At 48.7% G+C, this 21,768-nt stretch overlaps 1 protein-coding gene across 2 annotated transcripts in view; it reads right to left on the reverse strand.

The window, feature by feature from the left end:
• Nucleotides 1-21,768, reverse strand: part of EYA2 (EYA transcriptional coactivator and phosphatase 2) — a 221,686-nt gene that overhangs the window by 138,173 nt on the left and 61,745 nt on the right. Inside the window, exon 2 of one of the 2 annotated variants that reach the window (XM_036244581.1) lies at nt 8,018-8,136. In XM_036244581.1, coding sequence (XP_036100474.1) covers nt 8,018-8,126 — 109 coding nt within the window. In that variant the 5' untranslated portion in view covers nt 8,127-8,136. Of the gene's footprint in view, nt 1-8,017; nt 8,137-21,768 lie in introns of those variants that run through there. The other variant, XM_036244582.1, reaches the window with a different exon arrangement.

A 21,768-nucleotide genomic window follows, 5' to 3' on the forward strand; every position in this document is an offset into this window, starting at 1 on the left:
CGGTCATTCGTAATGCTCAGTGCCCTTTTCCAGAAAGAGGGATTGCAATTCCCTTAACACTAACCCAATTCTGCGCCGTGCAGGTAGGGGTCGTTCTGGTGCCAATGCACCCAGAAAGCCAGCTGAGGAAGGCTTCGAGGTGGGGACGGGGGAGGTGACCTGTGGCTCCCCAGGTGAGCCCCGGCAAAGCTCTGGGCAGCTCCACCAGGCTTGGTGAAACAATCAAAACTGCCAGTCCCAGGCTGGAGCCGGCGAGCCCGAGACACGACTAGACCTCGTCAGGCTGGGGCCCAGGGGCGGCAGGAAGTCTGAGCGAGATGCCAGCCCAGCGGTGCCCAGGGCGCTGGCTTCGCCCCTCTGGGGAAACACTTAAGGAGAGTATAGCCTCGGCTTTTGCAAAGCGTGTCTGCATTTTTAAAAAAATCTCTCCATTCTGCTTTACTTTCTTAGTTCTGTAATTTTCTCCCCCTCCCTCCAGAAGAGGGGATATGACTCAAATCCAGTTTTCCTTTGAATGGTGATGAAAGATAGTTAATATTTCTCAAGTGGAGCCGACAGGTCAGGCACTGTCTAAAGGGCTGCATGCGTCTTATATCTTTTATTCCCCATAACGACCCAATGAGCAAGTTATTATCTGTACTTTACACACCTGGAAAATGAGGTGGGGAAGGTAAAGGAAACTTTACTGAGGATTCAGTGCCAATATCAACCTGAAGTTATTTGTGATTCCTTAAGACTGCTCTGTATTCATCCACCCGCCCATCCAGCCATCTTCCACCCACCTATCCATGAATCCATGAATCCATCCATCATCCATCCATCTTCCACCCACCTATCCATGAATCCATGAATCTATCCATCATCCATCCATCTTCCACCCACCTATCCATGAATCCATGAATCTATCCATCCATCCATCTTCCACCCATCTATCCACGAATCCATGAATCTATCCATCCATCCATCCATCTTCCACCCATCTATCCATGAACCCATGAATCTATCCATCCATCCATCCATCCATCCATCCATCCATCTTCCACCCACCTATCCATGAATCCATGAATCCATCCATCATCCATCCATCCATATATACAATCATCCATCCATCTTCCACCCATCTATCCATGAATCCATGAATCCATCTATCCATCCATCCATCTTCCACCCATCTATCCACGAATCCATGAATCTATCCATCCATCCATCCATCTTCCACACACCTATCCATGAATCCATGAATCTATCCATACATCCATCCATCCATATATACAATCATCCATCCATCTTCCACCCATCTATCCATGAATCCATGAATCCATCTATCCATCCATCCATCTTCCACCCATCTATCCACGAATCCATGAATCTATCCATCCATCCATCCATCTTCCACCCATCTATCCACGAATCCATGAATCTATCCATCCATCCATCCATCTTCCACCCATCTATCCATGAACCCATGAATCTATCCATCCATCCATCCATATATATACAATCATCCATCCATCTTCCACCCACCTATCCATGAATCCATGAATCCATGAATCCATGAATCTATCCATCCATCCATCCATCCATCTTCCACCCATCTATCCATGGATCCATGAATCCATCCATCCATGCGCCCACCCACCCATAAGTAATTTTTAGGAACCTATCACAAGCCAGGCACTGAGCTATGTGCTCATTTGGAACAGAAATTTAAATACATATACAGGAACACAAAACTGTCTTTGTTTTGGAGGATTTCAGCACCTAGAACAACAGTTCTCAACCCTGGTTACACAATAAACTCCTCCCGGAGAGCTTTAAGCAATCCTGTTGCCTGGGTCACACTTCTGACCAATTAGACTCTCTGAGGGTGGGATCTGGACATTAGCATTGCATTTGCTTTTAACTTCCCAGGAGATTCCAATGGGCGGCCAAGTTGAAAACCAGCACTGGAACCTGGTTCTTAGCGCATGGTCGCTGGACCAGCAGCAGCAGCATAGCTGGGACTTGTTAGAAATGCAAATTCTCAGGCTCCCTGCCCAAACCTTTAGAGAATCGGAAATGCGAGGGGTGGGCTCTGCGGTCTGTGTGCTAACAGAGCTGCCGAGGTGACTGATGCACAGAGGCTTTGAGAAGCGCCTGGCCAGCATCTTGCCGCTCAGAGTGGCTGATGGACCAAGACTGCCGGCATCACCTGGGAGCTTGTTAGGAATGCAGACTCTTAGGCTGGATCAGAACCTGCAGTTAAGCAAGGTCCCCAGGTGATTCTATGCCCATCACCGAGGGAGAGACGCACAGCTCGCCTCTGTGGAGTGTTTCGACGCAGCCAGCGTTCCCCACGGGCCAGTGGGGGTCACTCTCACAGTCTGCTTTAGTCTTCATTGAGATCACCACCACTTGAAATCCCTTGTTTGTTTAAAAATTCAGTACGGGCCCCTTTACTAAGACATAACCTCTGGGAGCAGGGACCTGCCTGTCCCGTTCACTGTTATATTCCCAGCACTTATTCCCTGCCTGATCCACGCAGGCACTTGGGGACAATGACCTGAACAGACCTTCCTTATCTGCACAGGAGGCTGAGGCTCAGAGCGGGCAGACATCTGCCCAGGTTCGCACAGTGAGCTGAGGACAGGGCTGGGATACACAGGCGGCCTGGCTGAGCCCACGCCCTGGACGATGGTGTCAGTGACCCTGGGAGCAGAGTGGTGGTCACCACGCACAGTCCCTGAAGGGGGCAGGAGGCGGGCTTGGACCCACCAGGTCCCAGTGCCTTGTGCACGGCAGGTGCCTCTAACAATTTGTGGACCACACGGTTAGAGAAATAAAAGAACGAAAGGGAAACCACCAACTCTGTCTGCGGAGGGGCCCGGAGGCAGAGGTGATGCTGGCTAAGGGGGAGCTTGGGAGACAGAATGAGGGGCAGGGAACCCTCTGAGGCTGCGTCCACCTCGCAGAGTCTCCCTGGAGAACAGCGCCTTGTTCAAACAGAGCCGCCTGACCATGTCCCCATGATGATGTCCCCACGGCGATGTCCCCACAGCATCCCCATAAGAAACGTAACCTCAGTTCACCCGCAGGGGAGCGGCTAAGTGAACCGGCCTGTCATTCTTCGGTATATTATGAGGTATAAAAGAAAAAAAGAGGTAGTTAATGTATGTTGAGTGAACAAAACACATTATTTAAAAAAATATATAGTGGGATAGCTTTGTGCTTCCAAATGTTTTCTTCCAGCAAAACTACATTTCTATTATAAGTACACATTGCACACACATACACACAAGCCCTGTAGGTCTACATTTGTGCACATGTAACTGCACAGAGGAAGGTCTTAGATCGCGTGCATACAGAAGATGGTAACTGGTTACTTCTGGAGAAGAGAGGAAGAGGCTGAGATGGGCTGACAGACATGTCTGGCCTAACGTTTCATTTTTATAAGGACTGTGCACGTTTCTGTGTTACCCGGTGACTGCAAATGGACGTGTCTTTAAAAAGATAGGCCAGGACGGGCCCCGTGGGCACTGCGGGCAGGGGTACAGCACGGTGACGTGGGCGACCGCCCATCCGGTCACTCAGTCCTGCGGTTTTGTGCTTTGTCTTGTCCTCATTCATTCGACAGACGCTTCTCAAGCACCTCCTGGGTGTCATACGCTGTTCTCAGCGGTGGGGAGACAGGCAGGGTCTGCCTCCGAGAACCTGTCCTCCAGGGGAGACGGACAAGCGGTCACATCGCTTCTGACAGAGTGCGGATATGGAGGGAGTAACACTGGACACGGAGCAGCGTGGCGGGGCGTTCTGCCGGCTGTCCCCTCAGGCTGGCCCAGAATCTGGCCTGTTCTCACCGCTCCATGGCCACCACTCCATCCGAGCCACCGTCCCCTCTCACTGGGTTACTGCAACACCTTCCTCTCTGGTCTCCGGGCTGCCATTCTGTCCCCACTCCCTGTCACATGCCGCCTGAAGGACCCTGTCACTATGTAAATCAGACCCCGCCCCCCATCTGCTCCAGACCTTCCTGTGGCTTCCCTCTCACTCAGGGCAGAGGCCAAAGGCCTTCCAACAGCTCGCAAGGCCCGACGTGGTCTGACCTGGTTCTCTCTCCAACCTCATCTCCCCCATTGTCCCCTTGCTCACCGGGCTGCGGCCACACCAGCCTCCTGACCGCTCCTCAGGTGCTCTGGGAACATGCTGCCTCAGGGCCTTTGCGCTTGCTGCTTCCTCTGCTCATACAGCTCTTGTTTCATGTCACCATGAAGTGCCCTCCCTCATCTCCTTCAGGCCCAGCGCCATCTTTCCTAGCTACCCCAACAAGGGCTGCAGCCCCGTACCTCGGCATTTCCTGTCCTGCCCCGCTGCCCCCATAGTATGTGTCCATCTAACATGTGATACATTTTGTTGATTTATTGTTACTGTCAGCCTCTTGCTCTGGGAGCACCCTGGGGCAGGCTCTAGAGAACAGGGCTTTGTGCTGTCTTCCTGGTACTTAAAACAATGCTGAGCATGTGGCTGAGTGAGCATCTGTTGAGTGAATGGACAGTTACTTTTGATAGAAAAGACCTCTCTGACGAGAACTGAGGGATGAAGGGATGGCCCTGGAAGTTGGGGGAAGACTGGTCCAGGCAGAAGGCACAGTAAGTGCAAAGGCCCTGAGGGCAGAATCGTGCTTGTGAGTTAGGGCAGAGGAAACAGGCCAGGGGCTGGGCCCTGTGAGCAAGGGTCGGGGATGAGATGAGTTGGCAAGGCTGGCAAAGACAGACAAGTAGAACCTGGTGGCCAAGGGCAAGGAATTTAGATTGTATTCTACAATTTTTTGTTAAATCCTCATCCGAGCATATGCTCACCAATTTTAGAGAGCAGGGAAGGGAGAGAGAGAAAGAAACATGATGTGAGAGAGAACATCAATTGGTTGCCTTCCTGTACCCATCCTGACTGGGGATCTAAGCCCCCTAGGTATGTGCCATGGCCAGGAATCAATCCTGCAACCTGTCGGTGTAGGAGATGATGCTCCAGCCAACTGAGCCACCCGGCCAGGGCACATTCTATAATTTTTTTTTGTTGTTGTTGTTCAGATAGAGCGGGAGGGAGAGAGAGGAAGAGAGAGAGAGAGAGAGAGAGAAACATCGATGTGAAGGGACACATCGAGTGGCTGCCACCCGCACGACCAACCAGGGCCGGGGACAAACTGCAACCGAGGTACATGCCCTTAGCGGGAACTGAACCCGGGTCTCTCTGTACCGCAGGCCAACGCTCTAACCGCTGAGCCAAACCGGCCAGGGCTCATTCTATAATTTTTTAAACACTAAGTCCTCCCTATGTTTAATGCCTTCCATTCTGACATCAACTTTGTGAAGTCGGTGAAATAACTATTCTCATTTAACAGATAAGGCAAGTGAACCCCAAAGAGGTTAGGCCACTAGCTCAGGGACCTATGACTGGTAAGAGCTGGAGCCAGATGCACTGGGAGCTGCTGGGGGGCCTTCCTGGGTCCCTGTTCCCTGCAGAGTCCCCATGAGTGTAGCTGTATGGCTCATGCCTCCCTGCGGTCCTCCTTGGAGCTGGGCCCTGGGAGCTGAGTTACTCCGTAATGACTCTAACAGGAGGAAGGGCCCAGGAGGAGGGAGACAAGGGGGTCAAGCAAGAAGAGCCCCGGTCTGGCGCCTGAAGCCACAGCTGGGGTGGAATGTCCCCCCCAGAGTCCCAGAGCCCACGCCCATGTCAAGAAAGAAGAGTGTGTGTGTGTGTGTGTGTGTGTGTGTGTGTGTGTGTTTGTGTAACCTGACCCTGGGCCCTGCCTGCTTGGAATTTGGGAGCCACCCCTCTGCCCCATGGTGCCACCCCCACAGCCGCTGCCTTGGCAGACAGCTTGCTCCAGGGCTGTGGAAAGGGCACAGGCAGCTCCAAGTCACAACAAGGAGAGAGATGAGGTTTGTGGGTGCCACTACCTTGGGGGATGGGCCACTGGGGGCTGGAGACTCCCTGGAGCAGGACAGAAATGGATTACTCTGGGTTTGATTCCTGGCCCTGCCATGCTGTGCCACTTCAAGCTGGTTACTTAACTCCACCACGCCTCAAGGGCCGCACCTGAAAAATGGGCTCACAGCCTAACGGGAGCGTGACAATTACACGAGACACAGCACAGCATACGGACAGGAGAGCGGACTGCGGAGTCAGACCTCCTAGGTTCCACCGTGGCTGTCACTGGACAGCGCCACCTGGACGAAGCTATAGAAGGTCCGGCCGCCAGTCCCTCCTGGGTAGACGGAAATGAATGCACGTCTCAGAGCTGTGGGGACTGGATGAGCTCAGACGTTAACGCCTGGCACACGGCCATGTGTCTGCTCTGATGGTGATGGAGGAGGAGCAGAATTCATCTAGATGTACAGTGCTTTGGACAGTCCTGACGCACAGTACGTGCTCGCAAAAACTACAGACACGAGGCGGGACTCATCTAAGGGACAGTGGCGCTAGGCTCCCACGGTGGCAGCCAGGCAGGAATGGGGGCCCAGGGTTTCTGAAGCTGTCAGCCTTTCAAGAGAAACTGGGAATCCAGATTGTCATCCAAACTCTCCCATTTTTACATAAAACATGGTGTCACCCAAACAAAGGCGTACCTGAGGGTCAGACTTGGCTGTGAGCTGCCAGTCTGCAGAGGTGGCTTTGGACTCGCTGTGATTATTGGATTCAGAGGACCACGGCAATGGAATAGTAAGTGTAACCCTTGCACCGTGCCCCCAAGCTGTGCCAGGCACTGCATATAACATCACCTCATTTAATCCTTGCAATAAGCACCCTGGGAAGTGGGTCATGGTTCTGCCCCATTTGACAGGTGAGAAAACTGAGGCATAGAAAGGCTCAATCGTCTGTCCAAGGTCCTTGCACTGGGTGGCAGTGGAGCAGGGACTCAGACTCAGGTCTTTCTCACCCAGCAGTCTCTGCCTCGTCCTATCCTTGCTGGCTCTGGAATGAAGACAGTCTTACGGTGACTTGTGTCTACAGAAAGGAAAAGGATGACTGTCTTTGAACAGGGCTCAACGCAGCATCCAGATGCTCAAAGAGCCCAGGGCGGTTTACATGCACGCTCCTGAGTGCCAGGGAGAACGAGGGTGTGTTCCCGGCCATGTGGTTTGGGCATGGGAGCCCAGCCCCTCCTGGTGGCACTTACAGAAGGGCTGTTCCAGCTTCATTACTGGCATGGGAAGAAATGTCCGTGTCTTGGTGACATCAATAATGACTCCCAGAAGCCTGGAGTTGCTTCAAAGCAAATTCCTTGTGACGTGATATTCGACTAGACGCTCATCTCTTTGGTTTTCCGGGGCAGCGGCACGGCCTGTGTGCCCATGAGCCGGTGTCCCCCAAGACGGCGAAGGAGAGACAGCGGGGGTCCCAGACTACCAGCAGCAAGTCCCCAAGCTGGTGCCATGAAGGGTTAAGCCCGATGACTGAACAGAATAGCTTAACGCCTTTTGTTAACTCCAACTCCACCAGGAAGCTTGACAGACCCCAAGCAAGCAAACAATAGCTGGAATTGTTCTAGCGAAAACTCGTCCAGCCGCATCATTTGCCAATAATTTTGAAAACAGCTTAACTCTCCTCGGCTTCCTTGACTTCAACCCGACCAGAAAGCAAAAGGCGGACGAGTTCTTGTCCCAACACCAACCCCCTTTAAACAAGACGCCCGCCTGGATGCCGCGGTGGGAGGAGAGGACAGAGCGCAGACCCAGGCGGTGCCCAGACACACCCGAAACTGCCTATCATCTGCACAGGTGTCAGCGTTTCTCGAAACCGGAGACCAAGAAAACGGCTCAGACCAGATCGAGCACACTTTCACCTCGGATGAGCAGACAGAGCCATCAGCATCGTGCGCTGAAGTTTTGGTCCAGAGGCAACCGTCTAACAGGCCGGACGAGAAATCGTGATAACAACGGTACTTTCTAGAGGATGAGTGTCTAAGGCCTATAGCTCCTTACTCTATTCCATGGGGCGGCCGGGACACCCCGGGCACCAAGCTCCCCAGGAGGCCTACCTTCTGCGTCACTCAGAGCCCGGACATCAGCGGCGTCAGCCGTGAGCGTCCCTTTCCCCGCACAGGTGCCGTTTACAGTGAGGCTGGGTGAGATCACTAGTTCTAGCATTTCCTTGTACCTGGAAGAAAACAAAGAGAAATGTAATTTATTCATCGATTATGCACGCTTCCTAATGACTTCTACTTCTTTCCCTAAGAGTATACATGTGAAAGCTGCTTATCCAAACCCCACCGTCGTATGAATTCTACATAATAAACATTCACCCCACTTTTCATCCGAGGGAAATGAAGTGCGCACTCCCCTCGGGAGAAAACGCCCACCGGAGGAAAACTTTCCCCTCCTTCCTACTGCGTTTTTCCATTAGAAAAATTACATTTGGGCCCCTTTGAAATGTCATCTGAATGGGCTGGAGTGAGGCAGGGAGCCGTCCCGGGAGAGGAAGGGAGAAACAGGCAGGGAGTGTTTGAATTTAGAGCCACCAAAGCCAGGGGCATGGCGAGAAGTCAAGCGGGCTGTGGTTAAGACGGAAAAACGGACCTGGTGCTACCTGGTGTAACTTGTTCAGACGCAGAAAGACTCAAAGGCATCACTGATATTCAAGTCCCTGTAGGCAGCAACTTTCACCGCCCATCACTGTGGTCCCTCCCCAGAAAAAATACACTAGCTCCTGAATTACTCACAATTTTGATAAAATGTGATGTGGGTGGGCATGGAAGGATAGGGACAAGTCTCTTGGGTTGTTCTCATTGTTGTTGTTTTTGTTTTTTTGTTTTTTATCCTAACCCGAGGACATTTTTCGATATTTTGTTCAGATAGAGTGAGAGAGAGAGAGAGAAACATCGACGTGAAAGCGACACATCGAGTGGCTGCCACCCACACGACCCAACCAGGGCTGGGGACAAACTGCAACCAAGGTATGTGCCCTTAGCGGGAACCGAACCCGGGTCTCTCCGGACCGCAGGCCGACGCTCTAACCGCTGAGCCAAACCGGCCAGGGCTCATTGTTGTTGTTTTTTAAATCCTCAACCTGAGGATATTTTCTCCATGGATTTTTAGAGAGAGCGGAAGGGAGGGAGGAAGGAAAAGAGAGAGAGACACACACACATTGACTGGTTGCCTCCTGCAGGCACCCTGACAAGGGCCAGAGATCAAACCTGTAACCGAGGTACATGTTCTTGACCAGGGACGGAGCCTGTGACCCTTTGGTCCATGGGCCGACACGCTAACCTATGAGCCACACTGGCCAGGCCTCTCATTTTTTTATTGGAAACTTCTCTAACTCTTGTACTATGTCAGTATCTATTCCTCCCAAATTCCTGCCCACTGTGGTTAGGAAATGAGGTTTCCAGTGAATGGGCCCAACATCGTACATGGCAATTTGCAAAGGACTAAACTATAACCAGCAACGTTTGGCACCGAGTCAAGGTGTCCTCAGAGAAAGGCTAAGCCTATTATTTATTTATTTATTACTTTTTATTTTTTTGTTAATTCTCACCCAAAGGGAGGGGGAGAGAGAGAGGGAGAGAGAAATATCGATGTGAGAGAGACACAGTAATTGGTTGTCTCCTGCACGACCCCAACCAGGCTGGGGATCGAACCTCTAACCACTGAGCCAAACTGGCCAAGGCAAGAAAGGCTAAGTTTATTGACTGCACATCCATATCCAAAGGTCATGATCCATCATTACTGTGAGAATAAACACAACGTACTGACTGATGGCAAAGTGGTTATAAACTCAGATGTCATCGTGAAAAGGCTGTGGATTCAAATTCCGGTGTCGCTCCTCACTATGTTGAACAAGCTACCGAACTACTCTAAGTCAAAAGTGTTCTCACCTGGACGGTGGGAATTATCGAGGTACCTCCCTGACAAGGTCACGGTGAGACGGAAAGAGATGATACATGTAAAGAAAGGAGTTAGTAGGTGGCAACCGAAATGGCCATTCACTACCACAGGAATGAATAACTGGGCAGTAGGTTCACAATGGAATACAATACAGCAGTGGAAAAGGCTGAATGAAGCTCCACACAGCACAACAGACAGATCGCCAGGCACAATACTGAGCAAAGAGGCAGAAGGGAACCCACAGGTGATACCGTTCCTGTGAAGTACAAAATACACAGACCACTATTATACACTATTTAGGGATACAGACACATGCAATAAAAATATAATAGCATGTGTAGGAACAAGAAGCACTGATTTCAGGACAAGGGTTAACTCTAGGAATAGTAGGGGGTGCAGTTTGGGAAGTGGTACCCTGGGGGTTTCAACTGTGTAACATTTTCGTTCAGGGGTTGACACTGACTCTGGCCCATCTGAATCCAGCCTGCCATCTGTTTTTGTGTGACCCGTGACCTAAGGATGGCTTTCCCATTTTTAAATGCTTGAAAAAAAATCAAAAGAAGAATAACATCTCGTGATGTGAAAATTATGTCCGATTCAACTTCCAGGACCTTGGTAAGCGAAGTCTTTGTGGTTTATTAGTTTACTGAATGGTCCATGATTACTTCCGTGCTGCAACTTCTGAGGGATTGCGATAGAGACCCGCAGAGCTGAAAACATTTAATATCTGGCAGAAAATATTTACCACCCCTGGTTTTAGTTTGCAAGCAGGGTGATGGGCATACCACTGTTATGTGGTCACTCTGCATCCTTGTGTGACTGAAGGACTTAATTTTTCTTTTAAAAAGAAAGAAATCGCGAATTCCAGGACTTACACATAGGCAGTACTTTATATATACTTTTTAATCAGATGAGAGAATCCCACATAAATCGGCTCCTACTGCGTATATCTCTGCATTAGCTGATACATGTTTGGTTCCCCAGTGTCCCCCGGTATACATGCTTGCTGTGTGCCTGTTTTCTTGTTCCCCAAATGCCACAGACACTCCAGGAGAGAGGCTTAGGAGTCTCGTTCTTTTAATACTTTAGTATATGGAGCTCAGCAAACAGCAGACATTGAACCTATTGTCTGACTGTAAGTATCAGAATTTTGCATTTTATCCAGACTCATTCCCTCCATCCTTCTGGGTGTATGCACACAATTCAAGGTTAAAAATGAACATGATGTAAAAAATATCCAGATGCTATGAGTATGATGGGTATTAGAGGTAGCAAACTGTCAGCTAAATGACCCAAACCAGTTAAAAACAAAGTGAACTGTCTTTCTGCATCCTCAGGGTTTAAAAGTCATTGCCGGTATTTTAAAACAAAGCAATTTCATGCAAAAACTAGATTTTCAGCTTCTCTTGAAAGTGGAAACATAGTGCCAAATTTCCGCATGGCAACAATTAGCTGAGCTGACTAGTGGCAGACGAACTTAATCAAGCAAGGTGCATGGGCTCCAGTTTGCCACAGTCCCCACCCCTCCCTAGTGTCTGGCATTTGACCCCCCTTTCCCATTTATATTTCCTCCAGGTCACTATAGGCCTTTGCATTTGAGACCCAGCATATTGTCGTCAGGAAAGCCTGACAAGGAAGAAATAGCAATGTGACGTCTGGCCTCAGTCACCTAGCTTATTTGTTTTACTGAGTGCCGCTGTCATCCTCAAGAGCTCTTCGCACATCCAAAGAGCATTTGTTGACATTACGGCAGAGCAGGAATGTGTTTGTGAGTTTTAACTCCGGGACAGAGCACTGCAGCGAAAGCTTTTGGTGTCTTCGCCCTTGCCTGATATCCTCGCAGGCCAAGTGACACGGAAATCATCTCTATTCCCTTCACTCAGAACCTTCTTCATTCTGTCACCTGATTGGCATCTGCTGGAGAAGGCGAGGAAGGCAGGCATGGAGGTGGCGAGGGACTGGGCAGCAGGGAGGGAGAAGATCTATAACTGAGTGATTAGCTTCTTTCAATAAGATTTTTCAAAGTTCCCATTTCTCCAACTCACCCTAGACAATGACTCTAATGAATTAAATGTGTCTCCTTAAATGATGGCATGTTGTTTTATTTTAAAAATGTTTTTATTAATTTTTTTCTTTTTTTAGAGCGGGAGGAAGGGAGAGAGAGATAGAAATATCAGTGTGAGAGAAACATCGATTGGCTGCTTTCTGCACACCCCCTACTGGGGACCGAGCCCGCATCCCGGGCATGTGCTCTGACCAGGAGTCGAAACGGGACCTCTCAGTCCATGGGACGAGGCTCAATCCACTGAACCACACCGGCAGGCACTGTCGTATTGTTTTACGTGTGATGTGTCACTGGGTATCTATGAACTCAACTTCACGCACTAAATAGGCTGTTCTTCATAGTTCCTGGGTTAACCTAGATGCCCACCAGAAGGGCACACGCCTTCTAGTTTCACAAATTCTTGCTAACACTTGACATTGTCCACTTATCTAATTTTTGCCAAGCTGATGGGTGGAAAATGATATCTTATAGTTGTTTTAGGTTGCATTTTATGATTACTAGTAAGTTTGAGCACATACTCGCCTAATTATGGGGCATATGAGTTTCTGAGGACTGTCTATTTATATCTTTTATCCTTGCTCCGATTTCTACTGGATTTTCTTTTTCTTTTTTGTTTTCTTGTTGGGTTGCTGGAGTGTCTTGTAGAATCTAGGTACTGGTTCATTGTTGGTTTTAGATGCTAAAAGTTTCCTTTCTTAATCTTTCATTTTCTGTTTTCTTTATTTATGGTGTCCTGTAGAATAATAAAAAAAAACAACCCATCTTATATATTTGCCCAATAATTTCCTTTTTTTTCCTAAATGTAAAACTTTTTTCTCTAACTATGGGATATTGAAGTTTGTCTAGATTTTAAGCTATTGACTTGGAATTTGATCTTTCAGATTTAAGTCTTTAATTCATCTGAAGTCTTCCACTTAGTAGGATTGATAGTTGCATTTTCCTCCAATATTGGAGAAAATGAAAGTAAGCCATTTTCCCTTATATTTAAGTCTCTAACTGAATTTATTCTCCTGATATTCTGGGATAGTTTGTATTTTTGGTTTAATCTCAGTACACAATCGAAAATAAAAGCTACAAAACATTGTTTTGTTTTTTTAATCCTCACCCGAGGACATTTTTCCATTTTTTTTTCAGATAGAGTGGGAGGGAGAGAGAGGAAGAGAGAGAGAGAGAGGGAAACATCGACGTGAAGGGACACATCGAGTGGTTGCCACCCACACGACCCAATCAGGGCTGGGGACAAACTGCAACCGAGGTACGTGCACTTAGCGGGAACCGAACCCGGGTCTCTCAGGACCGATGCTCTAACTGCTGAGCCAAACTGGCCAGGGCCAAAACACTGTTTTAAGGCATTGGAGGACAACCAAGGCTTGAGGGCCCAATCCCAGAGAGATGAGAAATGGACTGAGTTAAGTCTGACCTCTGCCACTTCTCCTTGCAAGACACCTGCCAATTTCTAAGCACAGAGGAAGAGAGTGAGGGCTTAGAGTTTCCTGTCACATTGGGCTAGGGAGACAAAAATGGGGAGGTCAGGGCTACGGAACTAAGGCAGCCAGCAAAGATCCTAGCGATACGAGAACAACAGAGGAGTGAGCCCAATCCTGTTGACACTCACTGCCTGTGAGGCATCTGCTGATACCTAAGCTGGGTGGGGTGAGACACAGAGAAGCCAAGCAGAAAGGTGTAGCTAAGAAGGCAAGAAACGAAGCAAAGCATCTGGCCATCTCCCAGTACTATGAAGGCGAATTGGGGAGTTCATGGCCCATCAAGGATGAGAGGCCGTGGTAAACACACCACGCTTTTATTTTTAAATTTTAAAACATTTCAATTTTTCAATTCTAGTTCAACACCCACCAGGCTTTTAATTGACACCCCTGAAGGGTTATTCCCTTGGAGTAAGGGCAAACCAAAGAGATCCTGCCTTGAGTCATCTTAATACTTCTTGGATCAAAGTGCTTCACCTCTTATTATCACCACCTGCCAGAAGGAAAGTAACTTTTCTTTTGGGGAAGATGTCATCTTCCAAAGTCTCCATAATTTTTTTATATACAATGTTCGGCATTTCATAAAACTTACCTGGCATGCACAGAGACAAGATCAAATGATCAAAAACCAAGACAAAAATTCAAACCCATATAAGATTCAGATATTGGGATTATTATATATGGACTCCCCAACAACTTTGATAATATAATCAAGAAAATACATTAAGGTGAAGAATGCTACTAGAGAACTATAATCTTAAAAAAAAAAAAAAAAAAGGAATGAAAATGCTAAAACTGAAAATATAATACTTGAAATTCAGAACTCAATAGAGCAGTTGAACCACAGACTGGACATAGCAGTAGAAAAAAATAATGAACTAGAAGATAAGTCAGTAGACAAATCTCAGAAAGAAGGATGGAAAATAGGTTTTTAAAGAAACCTAAAAGCAACGTGGGACATGGAGAGAAGGTCTAACATATATATAATAGGGGCCACAGAAAACGAGGAAAGAGAGAACAAGTCAGAAACAGTATTCAACAAAAAACTGAGAGAAACATTTCCAAGACTGATGAAGGCTGTCAAGCTAATGGAATAAAAATAGTTCCATGAATCCCAAGCAGAATAAACAAAGAGAAAAATGATTCTGGGCATATATACATCATAGTCAAGCTGCACATATGTGAGAACGTATTAATCTTAAAAGCAGCCAGAGGAGGAACAAAATACGTTATCTTTAAAGAAGGAGAAATAAGACTTCTCAAAAGAGATGATAGATATCAGAAAAAAAGAAAAAAAAAAAAAAGGGAATCTCATCTGCCAATGTAGAATTTTAGGCCAGCAAAAAAAATCCTTTAAAAACAAAATAAACCGATATTAAGATTATTTGCCGCCCCTAGACATACACCACAAAGGAATGTCCTGGAAGCATGAACATTCAGCAAGGGTTGGAGAACAACATAAAAAGGTGCATATGTGAGTAGGAGGAGGATAAACAACATGAACTTGTTCTAAGGACCTTGCATGTTCCTGGATGTGATCAAAGTATTACTTTATTGTAAATTTTAAGATAACCAAGGATGCAGGCTAAATTGTTAAAAGTAACTACTTAGAGGATAATAATTAAAAAGTGGCTACTAACAAGCAACAGAGGAGAAAATGGAATAATGAAAATACCTGATTAACCCAAGAGAGGGTAAAGAAGAAAAAAAAAAGGAACATAGAAGAGATGGAACGAATAGAGAAAAATCAAATGATAAATTTAAACTCGAAGCAATCAGTAATTGTATTAAATGTAAGCCCTGAACACACATTTACATTACATTGCAATGATTATATGAAATGCATGAAGAATAAATGAAAAGACAAAGATTACAAGGCTGGATTTAAAAACCTTACTACGTGATTATTACAAGAGCCCCTTTTAAATACAAAGATACACTAAGACTCAAAGCAAAACATTGCAAAACTTCATATGACACAAATACGAATCAAAAGAAAGCAGAAATCATTTCAAATTAACTTGAAAGAAAAAAAAAACATTATAGAGATGGAGAGGAACATACAGTAATGATAAAAGAAACAATCCACCAAGATATAACAATTAAAAAGTTCGTCCTTCCCTCAATTCATTTGCATGGTATTGACTCCAAAAGGAAACAAGCCATTTGAGTACAGCTCTTGGGTAGGCAATGCAAGGTCTAAACTTCAAACAGCCCTGGCCGGTGTGGGTGTGGCTCAGTCGGTTGGGCACTGTCCAGTGCATGGCAGGGTTGCCGGTTTGCTTCTCGATCTATGCATGGGCTGCAGGCTCCATCCCTGCTAGGGGCTGTGCAGGAGGCAGCTGACTGATGCTCCACTCTCACATGGATGTTTCTCTCTCTCTCCCTCACTCTTCCTCTCTCTCAAAACCAATAAAAAAAAAATCTTAAAAAACAAAATTCAAACATACCTATAGCAAAGCAAACACATCATCCTTTGGAGGCGAATAAATAAATCTCACTCACGGAGCTGAAGCCGTACAAATGTTACGCTCACAGAGTAAGCAGGACCTGAACTGAAGAGCCTGACGCTTGTTCGTTCGTGCTGCTGCTGAGGAAGCGCTGCTGTCTTGCAGAAGCAAACCATTAACCCAAAGCATAGCGATATGAACAGAGGGAGAAAAACCCTCCCAAATCCCTAAGCATAGTTCTCCTTTCCCAGGCCTCCACCACACGCCCGGCAGCCGTCCTCTGTCTGGACCGCAGGCCGACGCTCTAACCGCTGAGCCAAACCGGCCTGGGCCCGGCAGCCGTCCTGATCACCGACACCATTTCCTTTCATTCCCTCAACCACCCTGGAAGATGGACTTACCCACCCACTGCCTGGGCACCAAGGAGAGGGGAGTCCTTCCTCGTTAGTGAGCTTATCCTGTTCTGCCTGGAAGATCTAAAAAGAAGTTTTTAAAATTTCAGCCCAGGGTGAGTTTTACGTTTGTGTTTTATGGGTCATAGTGTTGTATTACTGAATTACATAGGGCAGAGGAGGAGGGAGGCCTTTCTCGCTGGTGTTTTGAGGCCGCTGAAGGTCTTCACCTGGTCCTGACTGTAGTGGTCACTTTATAGATAAGAGTAATAAAAATAGCCAACACTTAAAGAGCACCCACTCTGCAGCCAAGCGCTCTTTGCATCTATTGGCTCATTTAATCCCGTGAAGTCGGTCGAGATGAGGAGACAGGTTCAGAGTGACCTGGTGGTTAGTGCCGGAACCAGGATTCATAACCAGGTGGTCTGGCTCCAGGGTCTGTGATCTTAACCACAGTTTGCAAGTAAAACTGGGTCAGAATTTGAACCCAGGGCCCATCCAGGGCCAGTGGGCCCACTAAGCCACCCGGTCAGAGCACCGGCGCTGTCATGTGCCACAGGGGCTCAGCTCCTCACTGTGCGTCACCAGCTGTATGACCCTGGGCAAGTTATTTAACTTCTCTGGGCCTCATCTAAAAGGATGACGAAAAGAAGGGTGCCCTTCCTGGCAGGTTACCCTACAGCGTCGATGAGGGAAGGCACAGGTGCTCAACGAAGGGTCCCGACTACTGACACTATTTGCCTTCACACAGACAAAAGCTTGAAACACACTCCAGGTAGATGCTGGAAACCACCCTGGAGATCATCCGACAACCACTGGTTCCTCTGTGGCCTGATGGACAGAGTTGAGTTCTCTTACCATTTAGGGGGAGGCTTCCTTCCCGTCTCCCCCTCCCCCCTCCTCACAATGACCTGAAATAGGAGACCAGCTATTCCTCTTTGGAGGCGAGGGAAGAGAGAAATCAGAGAGTCTCCCAGAACCTAGGGGGAGGAGAAAGACTTAGCTTCTCTTTCATGAAGGCCGAGGAAGGAAGCTAAGGCATGGGATTCATTTGCAAGAGAAGTTGCTTTCCCTGGGCTGCATGGCTGCAAAGCCCCGACACCTCTGCTGCTTCAGAACCCAGAGGAGCAGGAAGAGAGAGGCATTCGAAAGCCCCAGCCCTCTGGCCTCTTCCTTGGCCGGCTGCTGCCAGCGGCTTGCACCATTTGTTACCCGTGTCACCACCCCTGTCCCCAGGGACGAGAAGCACTGGGGGAGCGGGAGGCTGCTGGAGGAGCCTGAGGGATGACAGCTGGAAGGTGGGGGGTGGGGGCGACTTCAAAGGCGGGGAGGGATCAAAAGCAGATGGAGGGTCCCAGGCGGGTGGGCGGCTCACCTTTCCACACCCCCCTGAGCGCACTGACTACCTTGGCTGGGAACAGTGGCCCTGCCTGCTGGATGGAGAGGACAGATGGCCAGTCGGCCAAGGGGACCAGAGAGAGGGCCAACTCCCAGCATCTTTCAATGGTTTAGAAATTCAAACCTGCTGACAGCAACTAGAAGCTTCTGGACAGACAGCAGCTGTGGCCCCAACCTGGACATTTCTGCTGCCTCCACCACCCCATTTGATTTCAATTCTACATACATCTGCTAGGTGCAAACTGGCTCTGCCCCCGTCTCCCCATCTCAAAGGAAGAGCTGATTGTACCAGAAGCCCAGGATGGTCCCCGCCTCCCTCTCCTTCAACTCTCATATCCAATCTATCACTAGGTGTCATCAAGTCTACCTCCTAAGCATCCATGGAAACCGACTGCCCTCCACGTCCATGGCCATCACCCAGGGCCAAGCCACTGCCCTCTCTGCCCTGGACATCGACCGCCCGCAGCCTGGCACCCCCTCCCTGGGGACACTCTGACCTCCCTCCGGTCTGTTCTCCACGCAGCAGCCTGAGGGACTTCCGATAATGTAAACGAACGGACGCCCTCCCGGCATCCTTGCTTCCAGCTTCCAGTCGCTCTCTGCTGCTCTTAGAATGAAGCCAAGACTTCTGAACACAGCCTCGATCCAGCTTTTCTTCGTTCAAGGTCTCATTCCAGCACCACGGCCTTTGCACATGCTGTTCCCTCTGCCTGGAACACCATTCCCTGCTGTTCGCCTTTCGGAGGCTGCAGCTCTAGCCTGATTCCCCAGGCCCTCCCTGAGCAGCCCCCTCCCCTGCACAGCCTCCACAGGCCCCCCTCCCACCCTACACACCGCAGTCACTACAACAATCGGTACAGGTGTCTGTGAGTTAGTCTGTCTTCCCGACCAGACGGTAAGCAACCTGATGGCAGGGGTTTTGTCTGTTTTGTCGGCCATTGCGTTCCCAAAATCATCTGCAGGACCTGGCCCTTGAGAGCTGTTTAATAAATATTTGTGGTATAGTGGAAGAATGTGCTGTACGAATAAATATATTCATTCAATATTTACTGAGCGTGTGCTATATGTGCCGGTCACTGCCACCGTCACCACTCCGGATGGGACACCCTTTTACATTCCTGCCTGGCCCCTCTGGGCACGAGTTTGAGGCCCCGGCTTACTCTTTTTTTTTTTTTTTTTTTTTGTTTTTGTTTTTGTTTTTGTTTTTTTATCCTCATCCGAGGACATTTTTCCATTTTTTTTTTGAACAGACAGAGTGGGAAGGAGAGAGAGGAAGAGAGAGAGAGGGAAACATCGATGTGAAAGGGACACATCGAGTGGCTGCCACCCGCACGACCAACCAGGGCCGGGGACAAACTGCAACCGAGGTACATGCCCTTAGCGGGAACCGAACCCGGGTCTCTCCGGACCGCAGGCGGACGCTCTAACCGCTGAGCCAAACCAGCCAGGGCCCCGGCTTACTCTTCTTCCCAGCGTTTACACTGTATGCAGGACTCGTCAGAAGTACTGGATGTTGGATGCTACTGTCCTCAGGCCATCCCAGAAGGGACAAGTGGTCCAAAGGCTCCTGTCCAGAGGACACAAGGTGCTTGTTAATTGTGGTTATTATGCTACTAAGCTCTGCCTGGCTGTCACGTCCTTGGCAGCCTAGCTCCCCTCCCCCCATAGGTTTATGTTTTCCAGCTTTACTGGAAATACAATTGACATATTGTGTAAGTTTAAGGTGTACAAAGAGATGACTTGATACACGTATATATTGCAAAACGATCTTGGTGGTCCTGCTTCGAGCAAAGAAAGCAGAAATGTCTGGAGCGACAGCGTGGAGGAGAAAGTCGTTGCTTCAGGAGGAGCGCGGCAGGAGCCGGGGTTCCCGGGTTTCAGCCTGGTGGGTCTGGTGGCAATAGCATCCTTTCGTTCTGTGGGGAAATTGCCTCCCCCTGACTCTCAGTCCATGTGCCTTGGGTGGGGCTGACCCCCAGCATGGCAATTAGCATCTTCCATCTCTTGGTCTACAGTGATTGGCTCAGGGGTGGTGGTCATGAGTCAATGGCGGCCAATGAGAGGCCTAGGATGAACTGGAGAAGAGGCGCTCTCTCCCACGGAACCTTAGAAGGTGTCTGTAGGGAGCTGCTGGCAATGCAGGACACAGCCTACCTCTGAGTAGCACAGTCTCAGAAGGCCGTGTCCCCCTTTCTGGTAACATGCTCATCACATCTCTGGAGCTTAGTGTGAAAGTCAGAGTAGGAATAAACTAATTACCAGTGAACATCAGGGGCTGCTGTGACCGTGGATGACTTCAATGCCCACGGGGAGGACCCCTCAGGCTACAATGGTGCGGTCACAAGCCTCTCCACCTGTCCACATATCCATCCCCCCACCCCATCTCCCTTACCATGGGGAAGGTGTCGCTTAATAGAAGTCGTGGGAGCAGGGCTGGGATACACAGGGAACAATGCCCTTGCATTGCTTCTATTCCCTGATCTGAAAGCTTACCCCCAAAACGCTCTTAGGAAGACAGAGCAATTATTATTATTATTATTATTATTATTATTTTTTTAATCCCTACCCGAGAATATTTTTTCATTGATTTTTCAGATAGGGAGGGAGGGAGGGAGGGAGGGAGGGAGGGAGGGAGGGAGATGTGAGAGAGACACATCGACTGGTTGCCTCCCGCACGACCCCAACCAGGGCTGGGGATCAAACCGCAACCAAGGTACGTGTCCTTGACCGGAATCGAACCCTCGACTACTTGGTCCGCAGGCCGGTGCTCCAACGCCTATTATTTTCACAGGCCTCCACAGCAGTGTGCTCCTTAGCACCGTCGCCCAGCCTTATGTCGTAGGGAGCCCTGTCGGGAAGGAGAACAGCCCGGGTCTAGAATCTCAGCCTCAGACGACGCTCCCGAGCAGGTTTGATCAATTTTCATCCAGTGAGCTTGGGTGCCAAGCAAAAATGGTTGATGGGCGACTTTTACTATGTTTCCCCATTCCTGATAGCATCTGAAACAAGGGTCCTTTGTTTTGGCTAATCCAGTTTCGCTGTCTATGGGATCTGTTTTTTTTTTTTTTTTTAACTTTTTATTTTGATTTCATTATAGATTCACAAGAAGTTGTAAAAAACAGTCCAGAGAGGTCCTAGGTACCCTTCACTCAGTTTCCCCCCAGTGATTACACCTCACGTGACTGGAGTACAATATCAAAACCAGGAAACGGACGTTGGTGCAATGCGTGTCCGTGTATAGCTCGGTGTCATTTTATCACACGTGTAGATCTGTGTAACCACCACTGCCATCAAGACCAGAACTACTCCATCACCACCAAGCTCTCCCTTGTGCTGTCCCTTCACAGGTACACCCAACCTGGTCCCCCCAGCCCCCTAACTCCTAGCAATCACTAATCTGTTCTCTAGCTCTAGGACGTCATTTGAAGAACATTATATAAATGGAATCATACAGCATATGACCTCTTGAAATTGGCTTTTTTTTTTTTTTTAAATGTGACTCAAGTTCACATGCTTGCATTTTACAACGCGTTTTCCCAATATTCCGTAGGCCCACAAAGGCGACCTTCAAAAAAGTACCCAATGTGCGGTGACCAACCAGGACAGGACCACACACATTGTGCTGATTTCAGGTTGGGTTCAACAGGGCCCTGGAGCGAGATGCAGAACTTTATAGAACATTTCTCATGCAGAGCCATAAAAAGAAAAAAAGAAGAAGAAAAAGGAAAAAAAAAAAAAGAGAGAAAAGAAAAACCACCCAACCCACAACCATCCAAACAAGGCACAGAACGGAGCACCGTGACTTACTGTAAGGGATGGCCTGCCCCTGCCTGTGACGGCTGGAGAATATCAAATGCTGGAGGCCATGGGGAGCCCCAGGACCGTCCCCCCAAGAGCCAGGCCATAAGCAGCAGGCCGGAGGCTGCGTTCTCTCCGGTTACAAAGGCATTCTGCTTTGACCTCACAGTCGCTGCCCGCCGTCCATACCACACAAGCATCGCTGCCCGTCACTGTTCCCCTCCTTCTTGCTCGCCCAACCACAGCCGACCGCAGTGCCCTGGACCCATTTCCAACCATCTTAAACCGCGGAGAGACTCATTCTGAGACTACGGAGCA

The sequence above is a fragment of the Molossus molossus genome, unplaced genomic scaffold, assembly GCF_014108415.1.
Source record: "Molossus molossus isolate mMolMol1 unplaced genomic scaffold, mMolMol1.p scaffold_m16_p_6, whole genome shotgun sequence".
Taxonomy (NCBI): Eukaryota; Metazoa; Chordata; class Mammalia; order Chiroptera; family Molossidae; genus Molossus; species Molossus molossus.